The sequence below is a fragment of the Festucalex cinctus genome, chromosome 19 (genome assembly GCF_051991245.1).
Source record: "Festucalex cinctus isolate MCC-2025b chromosome 19, RoL_Fcin_1.0, whole genome shotgun sequence".
In the NCBI taxonomy this organism is placed as follows: domain Eukaryota; kingdom Metazoa; phylum Chordata; class Actinopteri; order Syngnathiformes; family Syngnathidae; genus Festucalex; species Festucalex cinctus.
Window position 1 is genome coordinate 13,007,070 of NC_135429.1, and position 13,133 is coordinate 13,020,202.

General features: G+C 38.4%; 1 protein-coding gene and 1 long non-coding RNA gene across 4 annotated transcripts in view; both read left to right on the forward strand.

Annotated features, from left to right (window-relative positions):
* The window catches only part of LOC144007652 (uncharacterized), a 124,939-nt gene that overhangs the window by 97,351 nt on the left and 14,455 nt on the right, over positions 1 to 13,133 (forward strand). The window lies entirely within an intron of this gene.
* Positions 1 to 13,133, forward strand: part of LOC144007649 (teashirt homolog 1-like) — a 30,431-nt gene that overhangs the window by 7,601 nt on the left and 9,697 nt on the right. Inside the window, exon 1 of one of the 3 annotated variants that reach the window (XM_077507462.1) lies at positions 12,058 to 12,108. The exons of the other annotated variants lie outside the window; for them this stretch is intronic. Within the exon in view, the coding sequence (XP_077363588.1) occupies positions 12,063 to 12,108 (46 nt within the window). The 5' untranslated portion in view covers positions 12,058 to 12,062. Of the gene's footprint in view, positions 1 to 12,057; positions 12,109 to 13,133 lie in introns of those variants that run through there. 3 annotated transcript variants of the gene reach the window in all.

Consider the following 13,133-nt stretch of genomic DNA (forward strand, 5'->3'; position numbering starts at 1 on the left):
GATATTTTAGCATTTCTACAGAAACATTGTATATTTTTACATAATTTGTTTTGAAGTTCTCATTGAGTGACTTGTGATGGAAACTCTCAGGTTGACATTTTCAAGATTTTGTTAGTCTGCGATCACCTAATCAGATCGAGACATGTCAGCAGCATGCGTCCGCCCGCCTGTAAGGAAGAGCAGAACAAATGCTAATTTGCCTGTGGAGTGAAACCCTCAATTTCCCAGCTGATTCTCGTCCCGACACTCCGGTCACAAGCTTTAGTGTCATTGACTGAAAGAATGAGATCGTCAGGATGAAGTGAGCCGCCTTTTCCTCCTGTAAAGCGACTGGCCTGGGACGCCCATTCGCTTCCCATCAGGCACTGCTGCAGTCTCTCAGCTGCTTGTACAAGTCATCACATTGACAGGACGTTCACTTGTCTTGCTGCAGTCTTTTGTTATAAAAAAAAAAAAAAAAAAAAAAAAAAAATGTGCAGCCGTCCGTAATGGCAACACACACTGGCAGAATACGGTAAGGCCTCTTGTAATGTTATCACTGTATTTAGTTTTAAAGAGCACCTTTTGACTCTTGAGTCTTGAATCTTTTCCAATGGTAGATTAGTCACTTCATTTATCCTTGGAAGAATTAATTACCAACTTTACCAGTAGAACAGCTTGACTCAAATTGAAAACCTGAATTGATTGTGTGCAATTTGTTGAACAAAACAGTGAAAGAATAATCAATTTAATATATTCAAGAGAACTCGCTGATTTCTGAAGCATTGGAATTTTGTTAAGTCAAATGTTGGAATTGGGATTGGCAAAAAAACAAAACAAAAAACGTATCGATTGGGCCTTAAAAGTTTTTTAATTATTATTATTTATATACAGATATACCATGGTACCTTGACTTCGGAGTTTAATTTGTTCAATGACTAAACTCGTAACTCAATATCATTTTTCAATCATTCAATTTGATTCAATTCAATTAATTTCATTCCTTAACAAAAAGAGAAATGAAAATGGACAGAAAGAAGTCAAACTTGTCAAAAATCATGTTTACTTATTGTAATGAACTGATGAACTGCCATTAATTGGTTCACACCACAGAACAATAACTTATAATGGCAGTATATTGCATAAAAATATAAGAAAACATAATTAAAAAAAATGTCAAGCAGTCAATTGGGTTAACAAAGTGTAATTACTGCATGCACTATAGTAGTATTACTTGGGCTTAATATGTTTTGACTAAACATGCATGTATGCCCTCCCTAAATCTACTGTTTGTAGATCTGAATCATGGTGTCCTGAAGCCACTTGGGACCCTAAATGTTAGATTCTGAACATCAATTAAACTTTGTTGTATTGTATTGGTGAAATGTATGTTTAAAAATAATAATAATAATAATTATCATTGTATTTGTTTAGTGTTTTACACCAGTCTGCGGAATTAAACTCCAATACAATCTTAACAAGTGGGAACATCACAGGCAGACGACACTCGTCTGAAGTCAAAATCTCATGACTGTCACATATTTTCCGAGAGGCCATTTTCCCTTCGTGCCAGGCAATAAAACATGTCGCTCGCTGAGGGAATCAAAGCATATTTCTGTTGGCTGCGTTCGCGTAAAAGGGAAGCCATTGATTGCCGTTTGCTTGAGGTTACACCAAAGTCGATGCTTTGTAGTCTCCTGATTCAACCGCGTTGGTGGGCTGTGGGGCTGCTTGAACCTTGAGATCCTTTGTCTGTTTGACGAAAAGGTGCCACTACATGCCCCCCCCCCCCCTCAAAAGTTCAAATCTTGTCTCAGACTTCCTACGGGGTTAGGCAGGGGGTCCTAAGCTGGCTCTGTATCGCTAAGACGTCTGACTGAACAAACAGCAGGACATCTCTTTACCTGTATCCCATTTAGCGAGGATTCGTTATTTCAGGGATCGACGGGGGGGGGGGCCCTTGGGGAATGGGGGTAGCTTAAGAAAAACATGTCTGATGGTAAAATTTCAGCGACATAATTAACATAGCAGCGCATCTGCTAATTTGATGTAACGACATTTTAGAACATCGTATCAAAGGAGTCACTTTGAAATGACTCGCTAATTAACAGGAATTGGATCGGGCTGATTAACGGCATCATTTTCGTTACTTCTTTGCTCGTCTTCCATGCAAGCAATTATCCAGAGGGACATAATCGTGTCAGCGTTAGTTGGAAATATTACGACATCAGAAAATGCACAACCTGAAGTCATCGAAATTGAGTTCTTTGAGAATGTAAATGACACTCCAAAAACATTATTTTGCAATGATTTCAATAATAATTGATTCATTGAGTGTTAAGGATTGATTAATTTCATCATGAGTAATGAAGTAGTTTGCCGATTAATTGTGTTTAGATGTAACTGAGGCAAAGTGAAGTGCACGACTTGGCTGCTTATCCTTAGCAAATATGTTTAGGTCATGTTGTCTTTGGAACATTCATTGATGGAAGAGTGATTAATTGAAAATTTAATTATGTGCGTTATAGCACATTTTGCACAAACTTGACTAACAGCGTATATTCAAATTGATTATACAAGTGTTGTTTAAGTTTTAATGTGAGATTTTGTACAAATTTATACTACAACTTGTCAGAAGGTAAAGGGATGGGAAATGTGGCCAAATAATTCATGTAAAAATTTGCTGACGCTAATTGGTTCATTAGAGCATTCATTGGGTTTGGTGGAACTTGATCATTTGTCCAACTTTTATTTTTTTTCTAAAACTTTACAGTGGTGCCATTACTATGACTTTAAGTGAATGAAGAGCTGTTTTACTACTTACTTTTAATACAACTGTACAAACGTAATCCAAAGCTAAATTTAATGTTGTTTTTCTAATTCCAGCACAGATTTTGTACTTTAACTTTTTCTTGTAAAAAATTCAGAGCATCTTGGTTCAAATTGAATAGGCAAAAATGTGTCTGTATCAGAAACTGAGCAGAAATGGGGTCTGTTGATAAATCTGAGTGGGTGAAAATGTGCAACCATCCTTTTGGGTCTTTGCATTTTGGGGATCTTTTATATATGGCGTGCCTAGATGGGTCTGACTGAGTCTGAGAAGCAACGGCAGGGCGAGGGAAGAAAAAAAAGGGGGAGAGTGACAGCAGACAAGAATGAGGAGGGGAGGGGGTGGCAGTGGAAAAAGAGGAGGCTACGCGACAGAAAGAAGTGAAAGAAAAATGACTTGAGCGATCGGTGAAATAAAGCAAGCGGGAGAAAAGTATCAAGGAAAATGAGGGTGGCTAGGGCAGCGTTTGGGGGGGGGGCAAAAGCATTTGGATGTCGGCGCAGAGAAAGAAAAAGAGGGGAGGATGTCACCCATGGCTGCCACTCATCACTCACAGCCTAATGACGCTGTTTTTTTCTCCTCCCCCCGACATTCTCCCCTCCTCTTTCTTCCCCCCGTGGGAGAGAGGACGCTATGAGAGGAGTTTAGTAGGAGGGAGCTCAGCCTGACCAACCGGGGTCACTCAGAGTTCACAATCTCCAGGTGGGGCTCTCCTCCATCACTGTTGCTGTTGTGAAAACTGCCCAGATGGGGACGATGACGTCCTAGCTGAGAAATTATCATATGAATGATTAATAAAATAGTTATTGTTTGAAGTTTTTTTTTTTTTAAGTTTGACATAGAGATGCTGTCAAAACAATCCATTTTGTAGAAACCACTGGAAATGTGTAATATGCATGCCAGGCCAGCAGTTGGCCACTTTTGGGTCTTAGCCAAAAGTGTCCTCATTGGCATATGTCCGTTTTGAATTTGACAGTAAAGTTTTACTTAAAAGCTGCGGTGTACAATTTGTTTGGTCACTCTTAAAGATGAAGTGTGCAAGTTTAATATCTTGCTGTATTTTCCACAATTTTAGACTTCTTGCACTGCCGCACTGAAAATTACAAAATCAGTAGTGACACATTTCCTCTACATAGTAATTGGTGGAGCTATGCTATTTAATCCCTGTTTGTAAAAAGCTAGCTAAATGTTACTTTGTATTTCTGTAATAGAAAATAATTGCACAATAATTATCTCTTCCAAAGAATTCATCCCCCCACAACTGTTTTTCAAAATGGAAAATGCTAATCACCGTGTAGAGGCGGGGTTGCGGCATAGCCAACGTCATACCAAATTGACAGCTCTGTTGTTGTAATTCACAATTCCAGTCGCACTTTTAATTAAGATTGCCAAAAGAATTCTGAATACCCAAAACAAATGAAAATGCAGGAGTATGGGCACCAAGAAAAACAATGCAACACTGTGTTTATTGAAAGTGCATTAAATGTCATTGGATGTTTGAAAAGTTTCACATGAGTACATCAAAATATTTATTCCCAAAAACATAGCTTCAGCAGATACAGTAGCTTGCTAGCTAGCTAATTAGCAAGATAGGTAGATAAATTGATAGATCATGACAGTTATCTCAAGTATTTCCAAGAGAACAGGACGAGTTTAATATGCATGCCTGGCTAGCTGTCAGCAACATTTTGTAAAGAATTGCTCAAGGATGTCCATTTTTTTTGCCCAGGGAACTTTATCATAATCCTAACATCAACTAAATTTAACAGCCATGTTACATATAGGAAGGAAGAAGCAGCATGTTTCAACAGAACAAATAAGTATTTTGTTGGATTAAAAAGTTGTTTAAATGATATTAAATAAAAAATATATATACTGAAGTAACAACGGAAAAAGTAATATTTCAATGAGTAAATTTAAAAAATGCAACCACATTTTTGAAACATGCCTTTTATTCTGGAAAATGTGTCTGTATTGCCTACAAAATAGGACTACATTATTGGGATAATAAACATTTTCTAATGGGAAATGTGACTTTATTCCTGTAATACGTCTTTTGTTTAAAAACTTTAGTAATAAATCATATTTATGTGATACTGTACACATCATCAAACTGTCAGAACTTTTAACTAACCCAAAGGTAAAATGGAGAAAAGTAATTGGTTTTCGAATTGTTTGTTTTACATGCACACTAGTCCTCATTGTGCACTTTATTTTGAAACATTTGGCATATTTAGTACAAAATATTTTGAGCTATGGCTTGCGTACCCCCTTTTGATCCAGGTCCCCCCATTTAAGGACCACTAGTTTAAACAAGACGCAAAACATAAACTTGCTTTCAACTTGACGTGGTAGTAGCATGTTGTTGTTTGCATGTGGCGAAACCACTTCCTTCTGGCATTGGCCAACTTCCCATCCAGAGCTTGTCTGTGTATGCGTGTGCATGAGCTCCACTTGTCTTCGCTGTTTCTGGGAAGCGTCAGCCGTTTAGAACTCCAATGGCCTGATTTTTTTTTTCTTCTTGTCTTTCCCTCACTCTCTCGTCCACCGCCACCTCCTCCTCGCTCTCCTCCTCGCACCAAATTTGGGGAACAGCTGGGGCGGCCATGATGATGATTTGTCTCCCTCTGCCCGTCCGCTTGACAGCTTTCAGAGCGTGCACATGCTTGTACGCCATTGCTAATAAGCACACACACGGCGATACACACTGTAAGACACGTAGCCTTATACAGAGGCCATGTTTTTTCTGGCTGCTGCCAAAACATGGTCATTTCCTTTAAAGCTTGGGCCGCCATACATCAGCGTGGGGCCTCCCAGCCCGGATGGCAGGGGCCTGACAGAATGACACGTGTCATTTATCAAATGAGGGTGCGTTCCCCAGATGGGGTGTGTGACAAAGCCCGACATCCAGAGTGGTATTTCATTGGATACATGCCCGCGAACTGAAGTCTTTTTTTTTTTTTTTTTTTTTTTTTTATGGCTTAAGAAGTCATTTACAAATACATATGTATACGGTGAACCTCGGTTTATCGCTGGGATTTGTTCCAGATCCAGACTCAACTGTGAAAGTTGAACAACCATAATGAGAGAACATGTGAAAAAAAAACTTCTACTTTTAAACTTATTTAAATACATAGGGTTTCTTTGCTGTCAAGAACATATCATATATAAATTTGAGAAAGTAAAGATTCACTGGAAATCCTCCATAAAGATTGTCGCTCCAGTTAAGGTTTCGTGTAAAACTGACACATAAAACAGAGAACACATTGAATATTCCAACATAAAAATGTTCAATATAGAGCTACTAAAATTAATCAATTAATCAACAAGTAATTAATTCCCAAATTAATCGGCAACTATTTTAATAATTGAGTAATTTTTTGGAGCCATTTTTCAATTTAGAATTGCCTAAATTCTTTTATTTCATCACTTCAACAGCAATTGTTCACAGATATCTGCAGTCCTTCCTGTGTCTTTAACCCAAATAAGACATTTGCAAACATCTCTTTTTAGTTTGGAAAACAACCGCCAAACTGGTAACGGCATCAAATCGCCCTTTTTACTAATCACTAGGGATGTTAAAAAAAATCGATTCGGCAATATATCGTGATACTAAAGCACGCAATTCTCGAATCGATTCAATAGGCAGCCGATTCGATTTTTTAACATCCATTTTTGATGAAAAAATATTCAACAAAACGTCTAACTTTAACACCTTAAGCATGGAAGAATGTTATATGAATGGAACATTAAGCCTTAATATTTTCTTTCAATGCTGTTCTAATATGAAAAAAGGTTACAACCTGTTTGTTAAATACAGTGGCTCACAGTTATAAAACTGAAGTTTGAGATCAATAAATAATAAACTTTCATACAAATCTTACAGTGTACATGTACAAGTTTACTGAATGGTATTTTCTAAATTTTAGTAAAAAACAAATCGCAACAATCGACTTGTAAATTCATATCGGGATTAATTGGCATTGAATCGAATCGTGACCTATGAATCGTGATACGGATCGTATCGTCAGGTACGAGGCAATTCACACCCCTACTAATCACTTTATGAATACGAAGTATGAGATAAACGCAATCTGATTGATTGAATGATAGATAAATTGATTTTAAAAATATTTGATAGTGACAGCACTAGCTCAATCCTGTTAGGATGTAAGGAGTTCTATTGACATACCAATGCACATTTCCACATGATACATCACAAAATTCAATTCTCAAGGTCATAGGTTAGGTTCTAATTTAGTTTTTATGAAAATCTATCTGTGTACTTGAGGTTGCAATCCTCACATTCCACAGGATAACATCTCTGACTTTGAATATGTGTGGCTTTAAAAGGTGGGGACTGTCCCTCCTGGTGAGTGACATGGGAGTTAGCAAATGAGTTGGCTGTTGTCAGGTTAGGTTAGCCGCTAGCTGCGTTGAAAAATCCATGTCCGTCAACCAGAAAGAAGCCTACCAACTAACAAAAAACAAAATTACGCAAATTAACTGCTCATTTAATGTACTATATTTGAGTCAAGATGGATCTGTAACTGTGCCCAGAATGCAACTGGTCCAACTCATGTCTTTCAATCCTGAGTACTAAGTTGCCTTCTAACTATCCAAAATCCCCAATACTGCACTCTGTTCTCTTTGCATGCACGCCGCCACAGTGCCGCCATACGCCTCTCTTTTCTCCTTCATCACGTCGTCCTCTTCTGTGATCTCACTCCTGCCCCCATCCCCCACCCCTTCCCCATCGTCTCCTCTTTCAAGCGCCTGTTCATTTGTCTTCATAAGCCTAATTTATTTGCTGGGCCTGCAGATGCGCGCTGACACACATCAGTCTCCCCTCCCATGCTGTGTGACGCATGCTCCCTGGGCGCACACCTGACCTCCCAGCACACATGCACACGCACACATAACGTGTTTCATGTACTGTACTACATCATAGTATGCATTTGCTTCACCCACTCAGACCGTTGGAGCTGCTTCTCTTGTGGCATTCCTGCAGTGTGCGTGTGTGTATACGTGGGAGATAGAGGGCACTTTCGGGTGGGGGGATTTTTTTCGCCTGGCGTTTTCCACACCCGCACAGCCGTTGGTTGTCTGTCTGCAGTTGGATATTGTGCTCCGTTGAAGGATGGCTTCCTCTCTTCCTGCCTTGCTCTGGCTGGGAGGCTGCTTTGAGCCAACACATGCACACACATACACAGTGGCATACAGACCAATTAGGTAGACATGACAACTGATCCAAGCTCGCCAGAATCTTCTACCCTTAATTCTTTCACACTTAAACATTAGCATTGGGACCAAATATGAATATTGGTAACAGGTCATTTTGACATGTGATGCAGCAATGATACAACCTAGTATTGCTAACGTTGGTCAAATATTGTTATGTTGTATTTCCTTTTGTCAAGTCCGTAGATATTGTAGTGTGGTAGATTTTGTCTTCCAATGTAGTGGTTTTTTGAGGTACAAGTGACCACCCCAACTATGAGTTTTTCAAGATAGTATTTTTTTTATTTTATTGATTTGATTTAGGAGTATAAATTTGAGATAAATGCTAAATTTGTTTACAATTACTCAATTAACCAATGGAATGACAGATGGAATACTCAATTATAAAAATAAGCAATAGCCGAAGTGCTAGTCATGACCCTTTAAAAAGACCTAACAATATTCACAAACATATATTCTATATCATCAGTAACAAGTGCAGCTTGCAAAGTCAGTTGTCAAACTTCTCTATGTACGCACGATACTTGCCTCTTCTGGTGAAGGCACGGGCCACCAAGAGCTTGAATAGATTAATGCCGTCTTTATTAATTTCAGGGGTGAAAAGTCATTTGATATACAAGTGTTCTGAGTTATGAATGTGCCCATGGAACAAATTTAGCAAGTAAGTCAAGGCACTGTTTCTCAATTATTGTTCAGCCACTGTGTTGTGACTTACGATTATCATTGGCAAAGTCATCATAATGCCCATTTTCGTTACATACATTGATTTTTTGACACATTCTTAGATTTTGCTTCCAGTTTATTAAGTGTTGTGCAATCATATTGTGGTTTTATTGGTGGCATGGCAAGAAATTGTGCTGACTGTGATATAGGGGTAGGCGACAAAAACAGTTTGGGATGAGTTAGCAAAGTAAAGAAAAAACAGAATTGGGAAGTAGAAAACACTGTTTACGACAGTGGTTGCTTGTCCATGACTCCGCGTAGTTTACAAATTCTCGTAGGTGGCCGTGTGGGCAATGTGGACGCATCGCGGAGGGACGTGGATGCTGAAATTGCGTCACAGATGCGTCAAGCATTAACCAAGCTTGAGCCTGCATAAAGTTGAACTGTATAGAATGAGCCCCACAAACGATCTTTTAGCTTTATGAGATTGTCAAGTTTGTCAACACATTAAAGTCCTCAACGATACAATATCGTGATGTTGCTAACACCTACTGTGACATGCTATTATTGGTTTTGCTGACAAAATATTGGAATTTGGTACATAGATCTGAGATGTATATCGTGATGAGATCTTCGACTATATTGTGCAAATGCTCTTGTGATATCAGTATTGTTTTGCGCTATTACATTGGGAATAACTGCGACTCCCTCCCTTATTAAATATGCTGTTGTATTTTATTTTATGTTATATTCTTGTGTGTGATCCCTCCCACTTTAATTTAATCTCCAACAATAATGTTGAAATGACAACAGTGAAAACTTTTTCTAATGGAATCTCGGCCTTTAGTGGCACTTTTGTCACTGGGTTAAAAAAAAAAAAAAAAACGACAATACTTGGCCAAGCATAAAGGATAATGGCTTTCACGGTGCACAATTGGCGGAATTTCCCTGGTGACACATGCGGTTGAAAGCGCTCAAATATTTGGGGACGTCTCGAGCAGACTTCCACCCGGAGGCTTTTTGTGGTTCTAATTAATTTCCCTGAAGTCACTTTTATGGTTTTTCATGTTCCTTCTTTTCCCTTTATTTTCTCTTTTTTTACTGTCCCTGAAAAGAAAAACTTGTGTGTCATACTCGCATTTTTAGCAGTTACTCAATGTCCTTATTTCAAGGTAGATAAAAATAAATGGGCAAGTGTCCTCGTTTATGAAATAATTTAGTTTCCTGACATTTGAGGTTTGTCACATTCACACCAATTGGAGGGGAGAGCAATGCGACCGATCGACTTGACAACACTAACTTTTGAGAGCTTAGTTTAGTTTATTATATTTCCTCATGGTAAGAAATATAAAATGTGTTTGAACATCATGGTCATCATGAGGCAGAGTGAGTAAGTTTATGAGCAACTCGCTGAATGAAGCACTTCTGTGAACTAGCAACCTTGCTAACCGATGCTCATTTGCTAGCTCTATGGCCAATTTGTCATTTTTATGGATTAATTCCAGTCTATTGGATAGGACTTTCCTACTTCTGTATTGTATTGCCTCAACCTGTTCTTAAGATGGTTACGAATGGAGAGGGGATCTCGTTTACAAAAGGTTGTTGCTTATCGTAGCAAACTTTTCAAACCCCTCTAGCTAATTTATCCCCCCCCCAAAAAAAAAAGAAAAAGAAAAAAACAAGGGCCTCATTTTGTCTGGTGTATAGCAAAAATGGAGCCTGGTGGGAGGGAGATTTTTAATCCCATAAACATTGCTAAATACAAAGTGCCCCAAAAGCAGTAATTTATCAACATGTTGGAAACTTTTGATGAGGTCACCTTGCCTCACCTATGCTCTTTTTCATGAGAAAAAGTGTGAAAGAGCAGAAGGGACAGTTGAGCCACTCACTCAGCTGTTTTTACAATGTTAAAGTGGAAGTCAAACTTAAACTTTTCATGACAATAACATGTTATATGTGACCTCACTGGTCTAAATGTCATTTTGATGAATTTGTGGAATATGAGTTATGAAACTAAATCCAGCTGTTTTTATCCATCTCAGGGAGTGGCCATTTTGCCCCCTGCTGTCGACTGAAGATATCACAGTTGCTCAGGGCTCAGGAAACGACCAATCACAGCTCACCAGTTTTATGAAGCTCAGCTGTGATTGGTTGTTACCTGAGTCCTGAGCCACTGTAATTTTATTTCCACGAGACATTAAGTGCAAAAATGCCTTCTGATATTGATTAAAAATAAAACTGTTGGATTGTGCTGATTAACTCATATCCAACTCATGCAATATTAACCAGAATCTCATATTTAGAATACTGGGGTTGCATAGAACATATTATTGTTAAGAAATATATTTGAGATAGACTAAACATTTAAGTTGAGCATTCGAATTGTAGCTTTTTAAGGATCATATTTGTGTCAATGTTTTTGCAGTTTTTTCCAGAGAGGGATTCTAAAGGGGAAAAAGTGTTTGTTTGTTTTTTTTAAAAGTTGATGCTAGGTATTGCTTTTTCAAAGCTTGTTTGCGATCAAGAGAAAACAAGTAAATCCCAGAAAGAAAAAACAAACCTGTTTTTTTAATTCAAGGTCCTATTTATGGAGTGAATAGTGCTAGCATACTGAAAAACAGCTTTTTGATCATGGTTGTTTAGGTAAAAAGCTTTGTAGCTAAAAACAGTGTTTTAAATTCCACTAATTGAATGTTAGGTGATTATTTGTGATTATGATAACCACCTTGGAATGACCTACAAAGTCTAATTTTTGTGATTTGTATCTCAGATCACTGCCCAAAATCCTCAACCACCACATTTCAAGCTATTTAGCAGACATTTGTTTAACTAGGAGTCTTTTGACGTGCATGTGTGTGTGTGCAAGTGTATGTTTTTTTGCTGCTCTGCTCATCAGTGTTTTATAAAGCGAGTGTCCTTGGCCAAGGCTGATTGATGGCTTATTGTGGAAGCAGACTAGACAAGACCCAACTGGTTAGCTTTTGGCCCTAGGCCATCTCATCTTCATTTCCGTTGTAGTAGATACTTTCTTTGTCTTAATACTCAAACATATTATACTATTATTAGTTTTTTTTTAATTTTATAAGCAAATGTTTATTTCTCTGTCTCTCTGTCTCTCTCTCTCTCTCTCTCTCTCTCTCTCTCTCTCTCTCTCCATTTCATTCTTCCTTCCTCAGACCTTCAGTTTGTTTCCTTTGTCGCTGCTGGAGTCCCTTGAGTTGAAAAGTTCCATTTTAATGCCTCTATTCATAGTCCAGGGACACGTTCACATTTTTCACTGTTTCTATTGTCTTCAAGAGTTGCACGGCCGTTTTCCTCACCGCTGGAAAAGTTAAAAACTCATCTGTCAATGTTTTTCCGCTCCCTATTGTCCACGCTGGTGTCGGTGATTTATGGTAATTATCCATCTTTGGGGGGGTCATCTGTCAAGCGGCTTGTTGCTAGGCGATGGGAGCAGATGTTGTTTAGTCGGTGGAAAGACAGGAAGATGGTCTGGGGTGGTGCAGGTGAACTCAAACTGTGTATGTGTGTGTGGAGTAGGGGGTGGGGGATATGAAGTGACAACGTTGAGACGCGGTGCATTCACAACCTTCAACTTGAGTACAGTGTTCCCTCGTTTTCCGCTGGGGTTGGGTTCCAAAAAATACCTGCAACAAATGAAATGCGCGAAGTAGCTTGATTTATGTTTTACATTTACCATAAATGTTTTATGGCTCTCAAACACCTCACCACACACCTTTTACCTTTTTCTCATTGAGGCATTTACTTTTTCCTCACATTTTTCTTATTTAAACATTCTCAGTGTTCAAACCTTCATAAACTTTATATAATAGGTACAATAGTTTGCATTATTAACAAACTATTAGAATATTTGGTGTAGCATAGGAAGGTGTAACTGAAGTAAGGAAGTGCATTTGGGTTGCTTTTAAACAGATTTTCTGCATAAATTCTCCTAATCAATCAAAAACGGCAGCTCAAATTGATATATTTTAATGGTAAATGTTTTAAAAGTGACTTTTTAAGTTTGAAACTTGGGTTAATGTTCTTAAAATGTCAGTCTATCACTGTTTTGTTGCATTAAATCCAAACCTTAATGAGTATCATTATCTTTCTTTGCAGATTGGCTCGGAGTAAATCAGATAGATGGTTTTACTGCCCTACATTTTGTGAGGTGTCCATCTTAACCTGGTCCCTTTTCCAATCAAGTGCTACTTTGCTGTACTTGAACACAAACGAGCGATGAATGAGTAAGCTACTTACTGTATGTGTTTGTAGAGAACACATCGAATACACGTGTTGTTTGACCTACATGGAGTCAGCTGAGTGAACGTCTCACAGTGGCATCGTTTTTAATTAGCATTAGTAACGCTTTATGTGCACTTTGCCTCAAAAACCAAACCAGATGGTTTGGCATGCCTGC